This window comes from Pogona vitticeps, chromosome 5 (assembly GCF_051106095.1).
Source record: "Pogona vitticeps strain Pit_001003342236 chromosome 5, PviZW2.1, whole genome shotgun sequence".
Classification (NCBI taxonomy): Eukaryota; Metazoa; Chordata; class Lepidosauria; order Squamata; family Agamidae; genus Pogona; species Pogona vitticeps.
Window position 1 is genome coordinate 139,528,733 of NC_135787.1, and position 16,901 is coordinate 139,545,633.

Sequence of the window (16,901 nt, forward strand, 5' to 3'; positions counted from 1 at the left end):
GAGCAAACAACCTGAAGTTCCTTAACATGTAAGGGAGTCTGGATATGTAACAGTGCTCACTTGACTTAACTGTGTGAGTGAGGCTAGCAGGGTGCCCTTCCTCAAATGGAAGTAAACTGCTATGATGATGGGGGACATATCCACCATTTCCCTCCACTCATACACCTGTAGAAGGTGCACAGGCATCTATCTGGCCCTGGTAGGTCTCCCAAAAACTGCATTCTGTGAATGGGGCATGACATGAGAAACCAGGATCTGTGGATTCCCAAGACCTGGATGCTTTACCTGAGGCTGGGCAATCAGGCCACCAACACCTGGCATAGGTATTTTCACTTGGGTGGGAAAGTTTTGGTGGAAAAAAAATCAATTGTCGCTTTTGGAGCTTCTGTGATTCACCTTTTCCTAAACAAAACAAGATGAGGGGGAGAAACAGTTTACAGGACTCCTTTTTAAATATTCAAACAAACAAACATTTTTCACTTGCCTGGAAGTTTTGTTTTTGTTCCTGTGGAGATGTTGTTTTTGGGGCTGCTCAATGCAGACTCATTTGCGCCTTGTGAACAAGAAATTGTCCTGGTGACAAATGGAAGCCACTGTACTGTAAATATTCTCTCTCTTTTTTAACCACTTTCCAAGCAAGTTTGCACATAGTGTCATATTCCTAGCTTTCTTAAAAGTAAGTCCCCTGCACGTTGTGTATGTTTGTCTATGAAATTGAGCTTCCTTTCCAAGGGCTTGGAACAGCACTGTACTAGACCATCCTTTCTGTTAATTTAATGATTCATGTTAAGATGATAAAATGAGGGGAATGGAAAGTGTAACTATGATTAAAAAAATAGAGATCAAGGACAGGAAACATTTCAAAACCTCTGTTATTACCGTTAAACAATCTTACCATTACCTTGCTTTTCATGTGATAAGCTTATCATATTACAGTCTGCTTCCTATTGGTTGATCTTTTGTTTATATGATAAGAATGCAACAGCTGGAACAGCTGATCTGTGACATTAACTCTACATAATCATATTATCATCAGATAGTTGCTTCCAGCACACAAGAATAATATCGTTTGAATCCAGCCTGAAGCAATCCATATATTTCGTTGTTTTTAGCTTGCTCTAATTTTTAAAGTTTGCATTTAGTGTTCTTAGCACTGAAAAATTGTTGCTCTTTTCAGGGTGTTATTTTTTTAAAAAAAGGATAACATATTTGGACTTTTGGAGTGGACGGGTGTTATATGTCTCAGATTTATAAAAACTTGAAGGAGACTAGAAAATGTAAAGTTGGGGTTTTGGGGGGGGATTGGGATATAAGACTAGAGGCTGTTATTCAGGCAGCACACCCATTTCTGCCAGCTGGCAGTTGCTTTCTTCCTTCTAGCAAACAGATGGTCAGTGCCTTCAGCTGGTTAAGTTCTCCCCACAACAGATGATGAGCACTTCCTATTTGGCACTGCATATAATATAAGGTGCGGGAGTATCAACCTCAGAGCCACAAAGGTTGGACACGAGATATATGAAGTGTGTGGTATAAAAGAAGTTCCACATATGGAAGCCTGTTTTGTGTGCATCGGTTGCTCTCTTAGACTACCGTTGAATTTAATAACAGCCCCATAATAGGCTATGTTATTGTTAATGTGTTGAAAGAAGATACAGCATTTTAAGATGTGCTACTTTTTTTTCTTGATGTTTTTCAGAAGCTGTGCATATTTGATAGCTTTGGAACACTAGTGTTTGCAGTATTTATGGGAGTATGGGGTAAGCTAATCTCAAATATGTTGTTGTCATCCTCATTATGTGCTGTCAAGTCAATTCTTATCGTGACCCTTTCTGGGTTTTCTAAGTGAAGTACTCAGTAAAGTTTACCATCCCCTTCTTCTGGAGGCATCCTGGGACTGTGTAGCTTGCAGAGGAATTTAACTCCTAACCACTGGCTCTGCAGTCAGAGACCCAAGCTCACTGAGCTATCTAGCTTCAAGTATATGGCGGAGGGAAATTTCCTTATTTAATCCATATCAATGCAGAGATATTCATCTCAAAATATCTCTGTGTTCATAACCACGTCAGATATATATTTGTGCATGAAAACCTGAACCATGAATGGATATGATAAAATCAATTGAAGTGCTTATATAGCTTACAAATAAAACTGGGGACATAATTGCAAGTGGTGCCTCGCTTAACAATTACCTCGTTAAATGACGAAACCACTTGACGATTGTTCTAATAGGAAAAATTTGCTTCACAATGATTGGTTCCCTGCTTTGGGAACTGATTTTTCGCTAGACGATTATTTTAAAACAGCTGATCGGCGGCTCTAAAATGGTTGACCGCTGTGCAAAATGGCTCCCCGCTGTGCTTTAGGATGGATTCCTCGCTAGACAGGCACCGGAAAATGGCTGCCCTATGGAGGATCTTCGCTTTACAATGAGGTATTTAGCCCATTGGAACGTATTGAACCGGTTTTCAGTGCATTTCAATGGGCTTTTTCGTTTCGCTTGACGAGGATTTCCCTTAACAGTGATTTGAATGGAACGAATTATCCTCATCAGGCGAGGCACCACTGTATTTCCTTTCTCCAGCTCCACTATATACACAGAACCTGATCAGCATAAGACACCAGGTCAGAAACAGACATTGCAGATAGCCCATGATTGGAAAGGTCCCATCATCATCATCATTAAATAATAAGAATGTCTATCATGGCGCAAGGTTCTCTTACCTCTGGGATTGTGCAGATTCCCTTGTATTGTTTGGTGATTTGTCATCAGGATTCAAGCATGGGATTCATTTGAAGTTTGATTTCACAGACATAGGAAGACTGCCTCTGTCACCACTCTGCAAACCTAACTGTGCTTCCAGTTCTGGTTATGGGCTACCTCTAACATGTTTCTGGCCTCAGAGAAGGCACTTCTCACTCAGCCATTCCCTAGGTGGCCCTCAGTTGCCTTCCAGGAAGACAGTAGGAAGGAAAAAAACTCAACTTGGTGGCATGTCATTCCCTTCCTACACTCATAGCTGATCTCGTGAAGAATATGAAGTTGTGGCCTAGAACTCTCTCTCTCTTGTGCTGTACTGTAAATGACATCAGCCCAGAAGTAATACATATAACGAACACCGAGTTCTTGCAGCGATCTGGTTGAGTCATCCTTTTCTTCTCGCAAAAACAAATAATGAGATTGTGCTTATGGGCTGGAGAGGATGTGAGTGCACGTCCTTCCTTAAAGCTGCTTTAAAAAATAGCTATACACAACTGCAGGGTATTTTTGTAAATGGTTTGGATAGCCTTGCTAGTACTTCATAAAGCAGCCATTTGGTGAAACTAACCTGTGACCTAGGGATAGGCAAAGGGGAGCACTCCAGATGGTGGAGTCCAACTCCTAGTAATCCTCATCATTTCTTGCCATGCTAGTGAAGGCCGACGGGTGTTGTAGTCCAACTACTTTTCTTAGTAGATAAATATGCTAAACATGCAACACTGATAAGCAGTCAAGATATCTCAGGAAGACAAATAAATAAATAATGATTCTTGTGGGGTTTTTCGGGCTCTTTGGCCATGTTCTGAAAGTTGTTCTTCCTAATGTTTCGCCAGTTTCTGGTGAAACGTTAGGAAGAAAACCTTCAGAACACGGCCAAAGAGCCCGAAAAGCCCACAACAACCATTAGATCCCGTCTGTGAAAGCCTTAGCGAATAAAGATAATGATTCCTTAATCAAAATATCCCATTGGCTTCATTTATGCTGCATTTGGTGTTTGTAGTTTTTATTTAAAAAGAATTTTGTTTCACTGAATTGCCAGTATGTACAAGGTCTATAACTCCTCCTATTAAATCAGTGTATTTACTTTCCTGTTAATAAAATAAGTATACTTTAAGAAGTTTCCAGTCATGTACACACAGAAACTGCAATCTTCATCCTAAAGCTGGGATAAATTTTGTTAATTCACCAGGTAGTAAATGGCCAGTCAAAGTTGACTTAATTCCAAATTATTATGTTGCTAGGTGAGTTTTGCAAGTAGATTTTATTCTTGGTTGCAATCCAGCTTGACTAATGCCTAAAGTCCATCAATCCATGTGATCGGTGTTCTACTATTTCCTTCATAAAAATTAAGGGCCATTTCATCATCCATCAAGATACTACTCCATCTCTATATAGAACAACCAGGAATAATTCTCAATTAATGAGAATTCAATAATTCTCATTATTGTTGTATTTTCTTTAACCTTTGGCCAGTTACTTTGTTCCTGGAGTTTTGGAAACGGCGTCAGGCTGAACTGGAATATGAATGGGACACCGTTGAGTTCCTAGAGCTAGAAGAGCAAGTCCGACCAGAATATGAAGCAAGATGCCGTCATGTAGTATTGAATGAAATCACACAAGTAAAGTATCTTTTTACCCTTGTATTTTAATTTTCTTTAAAAGACTTGTTGGAAAATATTGTTTTACAGACTATTTGGAACAGACTATTTTGGCAAAGCTCAGTACTATCATGATTGGTATTTGCCCTTTTCATTGCCCTCTTAGACTACGGTTCAGAACTTCTGAATTTATGGAAATGTATGTGGTTAGGATGAGGCCCCAAAGATGGTTTGATACAGTCTTGTTAAATATGAAATTGTCAGTGGTGAACCAAGACCGCCATTTGTAATATGGAAATGAGTCTCAGAAGTATCTATTTTAGCAATTCCTACTTCTCTTTTAAAATGTGTAACTGTGAGTTGTGCCGAGAAAGAGACAATGAGAGAGAGAAAAGTGAACTTCTGTGTCTATTTTCACATTACAAAAAAGGCAAAAAAAAAAACACACCAATTACTCTAGTTGATTCCAGAGAATCCAGTGAGACAATTGCCTTTCTTCCTTTTATTTTAAGAGTATATAAGAAACTGACTTTAAAAGTCTCCCTCTACCCAGTTCCTAAGTCATTTCCATATGACATGGGGGATGGGGAACCTGTTGCCTGAGAACTTTAGATTTATGGGATTATGTAACTGTACCACCTAAACCAGTGGTCCCCAAACTTGGGCCTCTAGATGTTCTTGGACTTCAACTCCCAGAAATCCTGGCCAGCAAAGGTGGTGGTGAAGGCTTCTGGGAGTTATAGTTCAAGAACAACTGGAGGCTCAAGGTTGGGGACCACTGACCTAAGCCTTCCAATATTACATTGATCCATCTCAGAGAGATTGAGAATGGCATTTTTAACTTAAATAAATTACTAGCCAGCAAGAAGTGTGAAGTATTCTAGTTAGAATACTTGTTGGAAAGGGTTAGTTTCCCTCAGCACTAAGTGAAAAAGTGGATTTCCTTTTAAAATGGCAGACACGATGCTGAACATCCAAATAATGACTTCTCGTTCAACTTTCTTTACAGCAAGAAGAGCATATCCCATACACAACCTGTGGAAAGTGTATAAGAGTGGTCTTCTGTACAAGTGCTGTCTTTTTCTGGGTAAACTTAAACTGCCACTTCTATTTAGTAGCTGATTTTCATTAGCAGAATACATGCTGTAAAAAGCAAAGTGATACTGTTGTTGGGGCTTGTGGGGGGGGGAGTATGTGAGATGTTCAAGGAGTGGTTTGCCATTGCCATCTGCCACTGAGTTCCCATGGTCAAGTGTGGTTTTGAACCAAGATCTCCTGAGTCCCAGTCCTATGATCTGCTATACCCCATTGACCCCATACAGTGATATTGTGAGAGTGATATTGTTGAGCTGGATGTCTGGCTGTGGGCCTGAGTACAGGAGTTTGATTCCACACTGTGCCTCCCAAATTAAGGGCCAACTTGTGTAGTTGTGAGCAAGCTGCACAGTCCCAGAGCACATACACACATACCCCAGAAGCTAACATTAGAAAGAAGACTAACTATGAGATTGTATAGCTTTTCACTTTACCTAAAGAGGATTTGGGGAAAACACTCATCTCTCAAATGTACTATGACAGAGTACAGTAAAAAGAGATAAATTGTGCCATGTGAATTCCTTTGCATTGAACCTGGCTCCCTCAGCTAGACAGAATTCCTATCCCTCTCCCCTGACAATGCAACACTTTTCTTTCTTATTTCAAATATGTTCCCTTTCTTTGTCCCATTTCCTCTTTCTTTCTTCTGTGCTGAGTTCCAGTGTCTTTGGACTCCTTGCTGATGACTCCGTTTCTGGATTTCTGCCTTCTTATCCAGCTTGATTCCCCACCCCCATCCCCAGCTTCTGAACCCCCTTCTCACCTCCTGACACAGCTTATACACCCACTTTCTCAGTTTGTTTTCTTGGATTTTGTGTGGGCTGCTTCACAGGCTGTATTTGAAAGGTATGTTTTAAAAAGATTTGGAATATGTAAATGTATTTGCACTGCAGATTTTTTTTCAACTGATTTTGTTTATTAGTTTTATGTAATATTAGATTAATAAAAGTAATGCCTTCGCTTAGCAGGCATTCAGAACAATTAATAAAAATCGTCTCATTCAGGACTGGCATGTGATCTGAAAAGGGGAGGCACCTTTCAGGTGACTATGTTGTCTCCGACTTGGATCATGAGACACCAGTGGTCCCATTCCAGAGCCCTGAGATTAGCCATGGATCTTGGTCACTCAGCCTTATATTGTGGAATACACTTTTCAGTGTTATACACAAGTGATGCTAAATCCAGTCCTTGCCATGCAGAGGTGGACTTTTTGTGTGTGTTCTTTTTCATTTTGTTGTAGGATACTGAGCACCTGGCACAAGTGCTGTTGCACTGGCTGGATGCAAATAGTATATATGAATATATGTTTATGCATATTAAATTAATATTTACTAATGCAAAGTACATACTTTGTATAAAAATCTGTTATTCAGCCACATTTTTAAATAGACTTTTCTTGAAAATTTAGCCTCTTGCTTCCTTAAACCATATTTTTTAAATTAAATGCCACCTTCTGGTTTATGAAAGCAGAGTGAGTTATTCTGAAGATGATTTACCTTCCCTTCTAGCTTTCTCCTACTGATTGCTCTCCTTGTCATGTTACAGATGAATGGGTCACTTTTAGTTTAGGCTGTGCTTTAATCTTCCTCATGTTTCTTTTCTAATTAATAGTTAAAGTTACAAGAAGTCAAGCAAACCATGAAAAAATGTAACATTGAGGAAGGCTGAAGGAAGAATTTCCAATAAAACATAAATGATTTAATACATTCTAGGCCCCTGGTCTGCTATATTGTTGTTAGCATTATTCTGCCCACACACACACCCAATGTATTTTAGAACAAATTTCAGAGTTAAAATCCCCTCAGGGAAAACAAGACAAAATGCTGCAGCTCATATAGCAAAAACTTGATAAAAATAGTTACGACTATATTGGAGCAGGGGGAGGGGGTTCCTGAAGAGGCAACTGGAATGGGAAAGATTTTATGTAACTACTGTTGTCCCTGTGGTAAATGACATGAGGTAATCTTCATCAATGGTTAGAGATTTATTTTATTTTATTGATTTTATTTATACCCCGCCTATCTGTTCAAAATGAACACTCTAGATGGGCATGAACCTGAAAAATGGTGGTTCATGATGGATCGTGGTTAGTTTTTTTATTTCTGCCAGGTGGGGTAGTGACTGGGTAGTGACCTAACTGGTCCTGTCACACCACCACAGCTGTGCTGCCACCGCCATCTTCAGAGACAGCAGCCCAGCTTCCCTGTCCTTTCGGCTGTCTCTACGCATGGAGCCACCTCTCAGCTGAGAGGCGGGAGCGTATGCACGGACAGCAGACCAGGCTCCAGGAAGGAAGCTGAGCTGCTGTCTCTGAAGATTACAGCAGTGGAGGAGGAGAAAGAGGAGGAGGCAACAGAACCAGGTACGGAGGCTGTGGGGGGGGGGCAGTGGAAAGGGAAAGGGCATGGATCCATTTTGCCAAAGCAGAACAAAGTGCTGAGTAGAAGAGAAAAAAAATTTAGTGCTTCATTTCATTTTGGCCAAATAAGTTCCACGAACTGAACCATGAACTAGCCTGGTTTCTTTCTTTATTTCTTTTTTCCTGGTTCATAGTTTAGTTCATGCCCATCTCTATCAATGATTCATAGCCTTGGGGGTTGCCACTAACTTTGGAGACCACACGGTAAGCAGTCTAATGTAAAGAGTAATACAAGCGAAGGCAATAAAATCCCTTCTCTGCTTTCTCACGCTGTACTCCATTGTTTCACTTTTTTGCCTGTACATAGGACTGGAAGCAAAGCGTTATCAGGAAAAAATACCAAGTGATATCAGGGAAAGCCGGGGACTGCGGGAGAAAGTTGAGCTATCTCAAGCTGCGCGCGCGCGCACACACGCACACACGCACACGCACACACACACACACACACACACACACAAGGATAGTTGTGTCCTAAGACTGTTCCATCACTTCTGCTTTAGGGATAATGAAATAAATGAAGTAAAGAAAAAAATTAACACCAAAATATTTAAACATTCTAAAATGATGCCGCAGTGTTTTCCATCCCACCAAGTATCTAGTGCATATGTGTAAGGCAGGTTTGGGAAGAAAGGTACAGTCCCGCTTACCTTTGCAGCAAGCACAATTTGCCCATGGAAGCCTACTGGGCAAAAATAGTAGCTAGTGTGGAGTAAGTGGCTGCACTTCCTTTTGGTTTGCTACCCTGCTGTTTCATTCTCTGAAAGGAGTATCATGCTTCTTTGTAGAATGACACCCCCGCCACTTTTAAGATTTTTCAGTGATTGTGAGTGGAATTGTCATTCTCGGAGCTGCAGATATTCCTTTGTGTTAGAAGCAGCCATGAGAATGCTATAATGATTATTCCTCCTAAGCAAAGTGTTATAAAGGCTAAAAGCAATAGAAGGAACAGAGAAAAAGCTAAACTTATTTTCAAGACAAGAGCATTTTTCAAAATATATATTGTGCCGTTCTGCATGCTCTCTCTCTTTATATCTCTTTTACAATCTACTCTTATACTTTCCTCCATTTTCCCTTTTGCTTTTATTCATTTTGCTATAGCTTCTACCTATAAAGTCTACTACCACCACCACACACATACACACATACCTGTCTTTGTCCCTGGGTGGTTCATGAGAAGTCCTGCATTGTATACTTACACTGTCTCATTTTTACGCGGAGGGTCCATTTTTAACTCTTTTCCATTTTTAGGCCTCCTGTATTTTTCTACTCATGCCATCTTCTTTCTTATCACAAAAGTGTGTTAAGGAGGAAACAATAGAGTAGCTATTTAAGTGGGGATCTAGAATTCAGCTACCTGGAAGAAGGTGTTTTTTTTTGTTTTGTTTTTTTTTAGTGTCATCATGGAAAGGTTTTCTGTAGATTTCTTGGTGGAGGGAATCAATAAAATGAAAGCTTTCATAAAGTTTGTAAAATTAAAGTCAAATAAATAACATTAAAGTTAAATATGCATGTGCGTATTTTGTATTGCTGACTAAGTTTGGGAAACAAATTCTTTGAGAATATACATATTGCTCTCTGTTTTCAGATCCTGCTCATTATTGCCTCAGTTATTGGCATAATTGTTTACAGACTGTCCGTTTTCCTGGTTTTTTCTGCAACGCTGCCAAGACACATCAATGGAACAGAAGCAATCCAGAAGTACCTGACACCACAAGCAGCAACTTCAGTGTCTGCTTCTGTTCTCAGCTTCATAATCATTATGATTCTCAACATGATCTATGAGAAAGTAGCAATTATGATTACTGACTTTGGTAAGATTATCATGCAGCAGGACAACAGAAAAACTTCTAGAGTAAATAGAGTAAAGGTTTGCATTCCTAAGAATACAGCAAACCCAGCAAACAGAAGGCATGTGCCATGCATTTAAGACCTTTTGCTCTATAGCTTGAAATAAATATTTTAAGAACAGACTTTCTTGGTTTCCAGAGAAAAGACATTCAACTCATTACTAAGAAATCCTTGTATTACTAGCAGGGAACATCAATTGTTTACAGCTGTATATTTATGAAACTGACAGAGCGCAGAAGATTACTGTTGAAATTCCAACTTCATGGAAAGAGATAAGCATGGGATAACACATTCAATTACATTTGCAATTGTCTACAGATAGAGTTGCAGTATTCTTGTAAACAAATAGGAAAAGAATCAGTGTTTTAAATCTTTTATCTGTTAAATAAATAGATAAACTATTTGAAACACTGCTGGGTTTGGGAGGTATCATAAGTAGCTGCATATTAATATTCTTTCATTTTCATCACATGAAAATGTCCATTATGTATACAATCTGCTGGATGCTTTTCACTTGTTCTTGGGTGAATGAATGTTTCTTCCCCCTTTTTTAAATAACACATGAAATTGGGATAATAGTTCCAGATAATATAAGTTATAAAGATGTAAATTGTATTCAAGGCAGCAGTGCACATGTATATTTGTCTCCAAAGCTATTCTTGGATTACCTATTTCTTTTTCCCTTATTCTCTCTCTTCTTTGTTGGTTTAATAATTGTTGTGGGGTTTTGTCTCCCTTCTGTAAAATATAGAACTTCCAAGGACACAGACAGATTATGAAAACAGTCTGACCATGAAGATGTTTTTATTCCAATTTGTCAACTACTATTCTTCGTGTTTCTACATTGCATTCTTTAAGGGTAAATTTGTAGGATACCCTGGTGACCCAGTTTATTGGTTGGGAAAATACAGAAATGAAGAGGTATGAATCAACTATTCTCTTTCTCTGTGTGTGTTTTGTTTTCTGATGTTCATAAAGATGTTCATAATGTACTTTCAGGTGAGAGTTAAAATAGCTTTAACTGAATATACTGAACTGTCCATTTCTGTGCCCCTTTGAACCTTAGTGTGATCCAGGCGGATGTCTTCTTGAGCTTACTACACAACTGACAATAATAATGGGAGGCAAAGCAATCTGGAATAACATTCAAGAAGTGCTTCTTCCGTAAGTAGTGTTGCTAGCAGGGTGTCAAAGCAACTCTGGACTTAGAAGTGATTTAGAAAAAAATGTTATATTTAAACCTGAAAATTGAAGCACAATCTCCACTATTATAGATTACCTAAACCTCAGTTTGGAGCATTACATAGAATGGTGATTATCCTTCATTTTTCAATCTGAAATGTATTTGAAAGAAAAGTTTAAGACAGCGGTGGGCAATTCATTTCTATAGGGGGGGCACATGAAAAATCTGAAATGTGTTTGGGGGCCAAATCAACTTTACTTAAAAATAAAATGAAACAGTAATGCTATGATTGTTTTTATTTTAAACTTGTTAATCTTCACAAATACTGAAGAGGTTTTTTATGGTATGTTAAAGATAAGCAACTGATCAACTTTAGACAAAAAGCTATAAATGGTTTTGATGTTCAAAACTGTCCGCGGGCTGGACAGGAGCGGTTCGCGGGCCTTATGTGGTCCTCGGGCTGCACTTTGCCCAGGTCTGGTTTAAGGCCTTAACTTGTTTGTCAGATTTTTGAAAACTCTGAGAGACAAGTGGTACTGAGAGTCAAAGAAAGCACACATTCATTTTGTCTCTCAGTGGGCAAGTATGAATGACAAAATTGTTGGTGTGAGGCCAACTCCAGAGGCTTTATATGGCTATTGCCTCTTCAAAAGCTTGGGGTCATATTGGATATGAAGATTGTAAGAGGAGTCTATTTGGGAAAAACAAACCTTGGAGCTAAAGACAAGTTACACAGAGCCTCTTATCTAGCTGCTTCAAATCCTCCCCTTCATTAGCAAAGACACAGATGTAAGAAAATGCACAGAGAGAGTTCTGATACAACTTATATCATAATATATTAGACTTGGTTAGACATAAATACATGGCAACATATACATTGGCATAGATTTCTCTAGATGTGCTGAATTACAACTCCCATGAATCCCAGCCAGGCTGACTAAATGCGAAAGCTTCGGTTGTAGCAACAAATACCATACTCTCTAGAGCAGAGAAGGCTGATCTTGAGGGTGTGTTATCAGTTGCTTGCACTAAGCATATTGGGGAAAAATTGAATCTTTGGAAATATGCAGTACTTAATATTTGTCATTATCTTAATTTTACAGGAGTTAAGTTACAATTGCATGAGTTCATGGCATTAATGAAAAAGATGTACATTCAGTGATTCAAAACAGGGTGTTATATGCTATGCCTCCAGAGTTTACAGTTATTGCCTGGCTATTGGGGACAAAATTGCTAGTTTTATTTTTCACAGCAATTTTTAAATTTTTTAATTTTTTAAATAGCAATTGGCTAAGGGACTGTAAAGTTTCATTTAAAGAATGGAAATAACATATGGCTACTTTATCTTTCCCTTCTTATTGGTTTTCAACTTTAAATTCCTGCTGCCTTAGTACATTGTAGCTCTCAAGGTGAAAGGTACAAGACTTCTACAGGTTGAAAAGCAGTGACAGCGGAAGAGCTATTTTGAATAGGAAATGGCTGGGATGGGTAACAAGGAACAAATGATAACTTGGTACAGAGCATCTTCTTAAGTTCATTTCCTCATCTTCCATATTGTTATTTTCTGTCCATCACTGCTCTACTCCCCAGAGACCTACCAGTTCTTTTATTTCAAAATAAATCATGGAAAGAAGATACAGTATAAGTGATCACTTATAATGTGTAGCTTGGTCTCTGATCATAAACTCTATAGACTAACAATAAAAACTGATCCCATTATCTATGCAAACAGCAACAACGATCTGTTCTATTTTTTTTAAAAAAAGCTTACTGTGAATATGGGCAACATACAGTGGTGACTCACTTAACGGCGATAATCCGTTCCAGGAAAATTGCCATTAAGCGAAAACATCATAATGTGGGAAAAAAACCCATTGAAACGCATTGAAACCCCTCCAATGCATTCCAATGGGGTCAAAACTCATTGTCCAGCAAAGATCCTCCATAGGGCAGCCATTTTCACTGCCTGTCTTGCGAGGAATCCGTCCCAGAAAAAAGCGGGGAGCCATTTTGTTTACCAGGTGGCCATTTTGAAACCGCCGATCAGCTGTTTAAAAAACATCGTTTTGCGAAGAATCGGTTCCCGAAGCAGGGAACCGATCATCGCAAAGCGAAAAAAACCCATTTAGACCATCATTTTGCGATCGCAAAAAGATTGTCATAATACGGTTTTGTTGTAATGCGGGGCAATCGTAAAGCAAGGCACCACTGTATTGTGGACGCACCTTATTTCCCTCAGCATCCCAACATTCCCCTACATTTTTTAAAAAAAGAATTTGATACTACAAGCAAGAGGTTTCATTTTTAAAAATTGTAAGAAAAAGCTGGAGATTGGAGTTCTCAGAAAAAAGGCAGCCCTTCAGGGTTCAGAGATAGGATGTGCAGTCTCAGTTTACAGATACCATAAAAGTCATGAAGAGCTTGGAAGTGGTCTACCTCAAGGAGGCCCTGCTCCAGTATATTCCTATCCAGTTGGGGGCGGGGGGCAGGTCACATTCAGAGGATCTTCTCTGAATGCCGCTGCCCACATTGGATGAGAAGTGTCTTCTCAATGCTATCCCTCCATCTGTGGAAATCATTCTCATTAGGATTTCAGTCTTATTGCTGGTGCTACTGTTCAGGTTTTTACTGCTGCTAGCAGTTAGTTCATTTTGATATTCTAATTCCTTTCTACTTTGATATCTTGTTGCTGTTTTGGCTGTCTTGTTGCAAGATATGTGATCTGTGATTGTGTGATTTGGGTTTCATTGACTGCACCTTGTTTTTATATGTAGAAACTATAAATTATGTGGAAGGGTGGCTAAACTAAGGAAATGTTGCTCCAAATCCATAGGTGGCTTAAGAATTTGATTGGAAGATGTTGCTCTGCTAATCGGGCAGAAAAGATTGTCCCACGCTGGGAACAGGACTACCATCTGCAGCCCATTGGTAAACTCGGACTGTTTTATGAGTATCTTGAAATGGGTAAGCCAGCTATTTAGTTCCTCTTTTTATGGGATAACTCATTGAATCTTTTAAAAAGTGTACCTGTGATTCTGTTCAGTAAAATTAAAAAAGGTATAAGCTTGCAAAAGGAGGGTGGCTGAATCAATTTTTTTTAAGTCCTTGGAATTTTAAGCAGGACATTAAGGTGCAGTCCTAAGTATACTTAGCTGGGAGCAAGCCTAATATACATATTGAGGCTTACTACAGAAAAAATATGTGCAACTGCACTGCAGATACATTATGAATCACCATCTTCTAAGTCAGTGGTTCCCAACTAGGGGTAACCTAAGTATTCATGGACTGCAATTCCAAGAAGCCTTCACCACCATCTGTGCTGGCCCAAGTTTCCAGGAATTGCCATCCAACAACACCTGGGTTACCCACTGTTCTAAGTGAAATAAGGCTATGCATACAGGCAGTGTATCTAAAGTTACTGTTTTCAGGGCATATGGGCAAGTTTTCTAAGAGAATAAGCCTGGCAAAAACCATTTCTTTCTGTTTCTTACCTGGGACAGCTATAGAGTGGCCAGGGCAGTATTCAATTTTTAATGATTTGTTTAAAACAAGGCAGAAGAAGTGCTTAACCAAATAAATTTGCTAAAGAAAAAGCTGCCCAAAACATTGGGAGAGATGTGAAAATGCTTGCCATCCTCCCACATCAGCTTCTGTTGGAAGGTTCAATTGTACATGTAATGTAAATCTCATTGTTTTACTCTGTTCATACCCACTGTGGTGTTATGGACCGGGAGATGGATTAGGACACAGGAGACCTGGATTAAAATTAGAGACAGACACAAACTGGAAAACCACTGATTCATGATAGTTCGTGGCTTGTGGCTACCCACGAACCACAAACTATTACAAATGCATGGCACTATTGCTGAAGCAAAATGAAGCCCCAGGTGGAAAAAGGTTTGGTGCTTTGTTTTATTTCAGCAAAACGGGATCCAGAAACCAAACCACAAACCAGCCAAGTTCATTTTTTTCTGGTTCTTGGTTCAGTTTTTGCCCATCAGTAGTCAGAATCCTTGCTTGGCCATAGAAACTCACTTGGCCAGGGGAGAGTAACACTCGTAAAAACACTCTTAAATATCTCATTTACCTTAAAAGCCCTATTAGGGGCACTATAAGTTGGTTCTGAACTTGATAGCACATAAAACAACTAGTTGGGATCAGCATTGGATTTATCATTGTTTCTTGGTGATTGTGGAGTGCAAGTGGTAACTGAGTTTTTGTTTGTTTGTTTGTTTAGTTTAGTTTAATTTAGTTTAGTTTAGTTGTAATCGATTGCTCCCATTTGGTCTTTTCAGGTAGACTAGAGTAGATTTTTTGAACCACAGTTTAGGCTGTTTTGACCTCTGAAAATCTACATAGTGTTCATGTTTCATCCATGTATATCACATTTGTTATTGTTCAGTTATACAGTTTGGATTCGTCACATTATTTGTGGCTTCATTCCCGCTGGCGCCCCTTTTGGCTCTCATTAACAATCTACTGGAAATTCGCGTGGATGCCTGGAAGTTAACAACACAGTTCAGACGCATGGTTCCTCAGAAAGCTCAGGATATAGGAGCGTGGCAACCCATCATGCAAGGAATAGCCATTCTCGCTGTGGTGACAAATGTACGTGCATCTACAAGAACCACAGAGCTCTAAATGTTACTGACCAAAAGTAGATTTCATTAGGGGAGGTGGTCTTCAGTCAACTCGTAACATCTTTGTTCTGTACAGTTATTTCCTAAATCTATACTTTTAACAAATAAAAAAATATTCTATATACTATTAGGCTCTCCCCCTTCCCCGAACAATCAAACCTTTAGGAGCTGTGCTATGTAGTTGGTGCCTTTCTAGCAAGTGTTTGTTTACAAATAGAAAAGCTGAACTTACTGGAAGCAGACTTCTACAGCAGGCAGAGTAACCGCTAATCCTGCATTTGATTTCCGAAAAGAAATAAAAAGCAGTTGCCCTCCAAGAATGTTTCCATTTTAGACAAGCCAGTCAAAAACGCGTTTCTTCCACATCCAAACTCCCCTTTACCCTAGCCAAATTCAAATCTGTGAAACTATCATCTAGCTGTCAAAAATTTGATGAATGTGCAAAGTTGGAAAGAAATTCTAGACCATTAGGGACCAACAAGCTCCTGTATTGAGGCCCCTAATCACCCATCAGGTTTTCATGAAAATCACAGCGTTAGGTTTTTCACAGGCATTGAGTCAAACATACAGATGCAGAATATAGGGATTAGAAATGGGACTTTTGGGGGGGGGGGAGAACTCCCAGTCCCACAATTTGGCAACAAACCTCCAGACTGAATTATGGGACTGGGAGCAATCAAAATGGCATGAGGTAGAGTAACACTCTTACCTCCATGCAATTCCTGTGTTTCTTCACACCCTCTGAAAAGCACGCCAGGCACCTTTGTGAGTTGTGATGATTCCATCTATGGAGGCAGCCTCCTTTGGAATTTTTCTCCAGTGCACCTTTATGAGTAGGCTGGGAATCTTTGCAACCCGCAGTGGTTCCTGGTGCCCTTTTCAGAGGGCTGAAAAAAGCAACATGAGAACAGCGTGGAGGTGAGTGGGTTGCTCTACCTCCTGCCCTGTTGATAGTCCCTAGTCCTATAATTGGCCCTGGGGGATTCCTGCCAAATGATGGAACTGGGAGTTCTTCCCCCCCCCCAAAAAAAAATCCCATCCCTAATAAGGGAAGTGGAATCTAATTATCAATACCGATTAGAGTAGATACAGTTAATAAATGGGATTTGTTGCCATTTGTGTAAGTCCCATAGTTTCCATGGTTCTACTGTCACTGGAACTAACCTGGCTCACCAAGGCTGCTTGTTCTGGACCAGGAGCCCTTGAGAGCCAGTAGAAAAAGAGACAATCGAAGTAAGGAAGAAATGGGAAATTCTCCCTCTTTGCTCTATACCAAGACAGATTTGGAACTGGGGATGCAGGGAAGAGCTAGATCCAGTAGCCCAGTAACACAACTGTATCTGACAGACTCATCTGTTGC

At 39.5% G+C, this 16,901-nt stretch overlaps 1 protein-coding gene across 1 annotated transcript in view; it reads left to right on the top strand.

The window, feature by feature from the left end:
* ANO6 (anoctamin 6) overlaps nt 1-16,901 on the top strand; it is a 71,235-nt gene that overhangs the window by 43,397 nt on the left and 10,937 nt on the right. The window contains exons 10-17 of the mRNA XM_020795514.3: nt 1,697-1,757; nt 4,232-4,377; nt 5,366-5,443; nt 9,456-9,681; nt 10,470-10,639; nt 10,785-10,882; nt 13,735-13,865; nt 15,304-15,509. Of these exons, the coding sequence (XP_020651173.3) occupies nt 1,697-1,757; nt 4,232-4,377; nt 5,366-5,443; nt 9,456-9,681; nt 10,470-10,639; nt 10,785-10,882; nt 13,735-13,865; nt 15,304-15,509 (1,116 nt within the window). The remainder of the gene's footprint in view (nt 1-1,696; nt 1,758-4,231; nt 4,378-5,365; nt 5,444-9,455; nt 9,682-10,469; nt 10,640-10,784; nt 10,883-13,734; nt 13,866-15,303; nt 15,510-16,901) is intronic.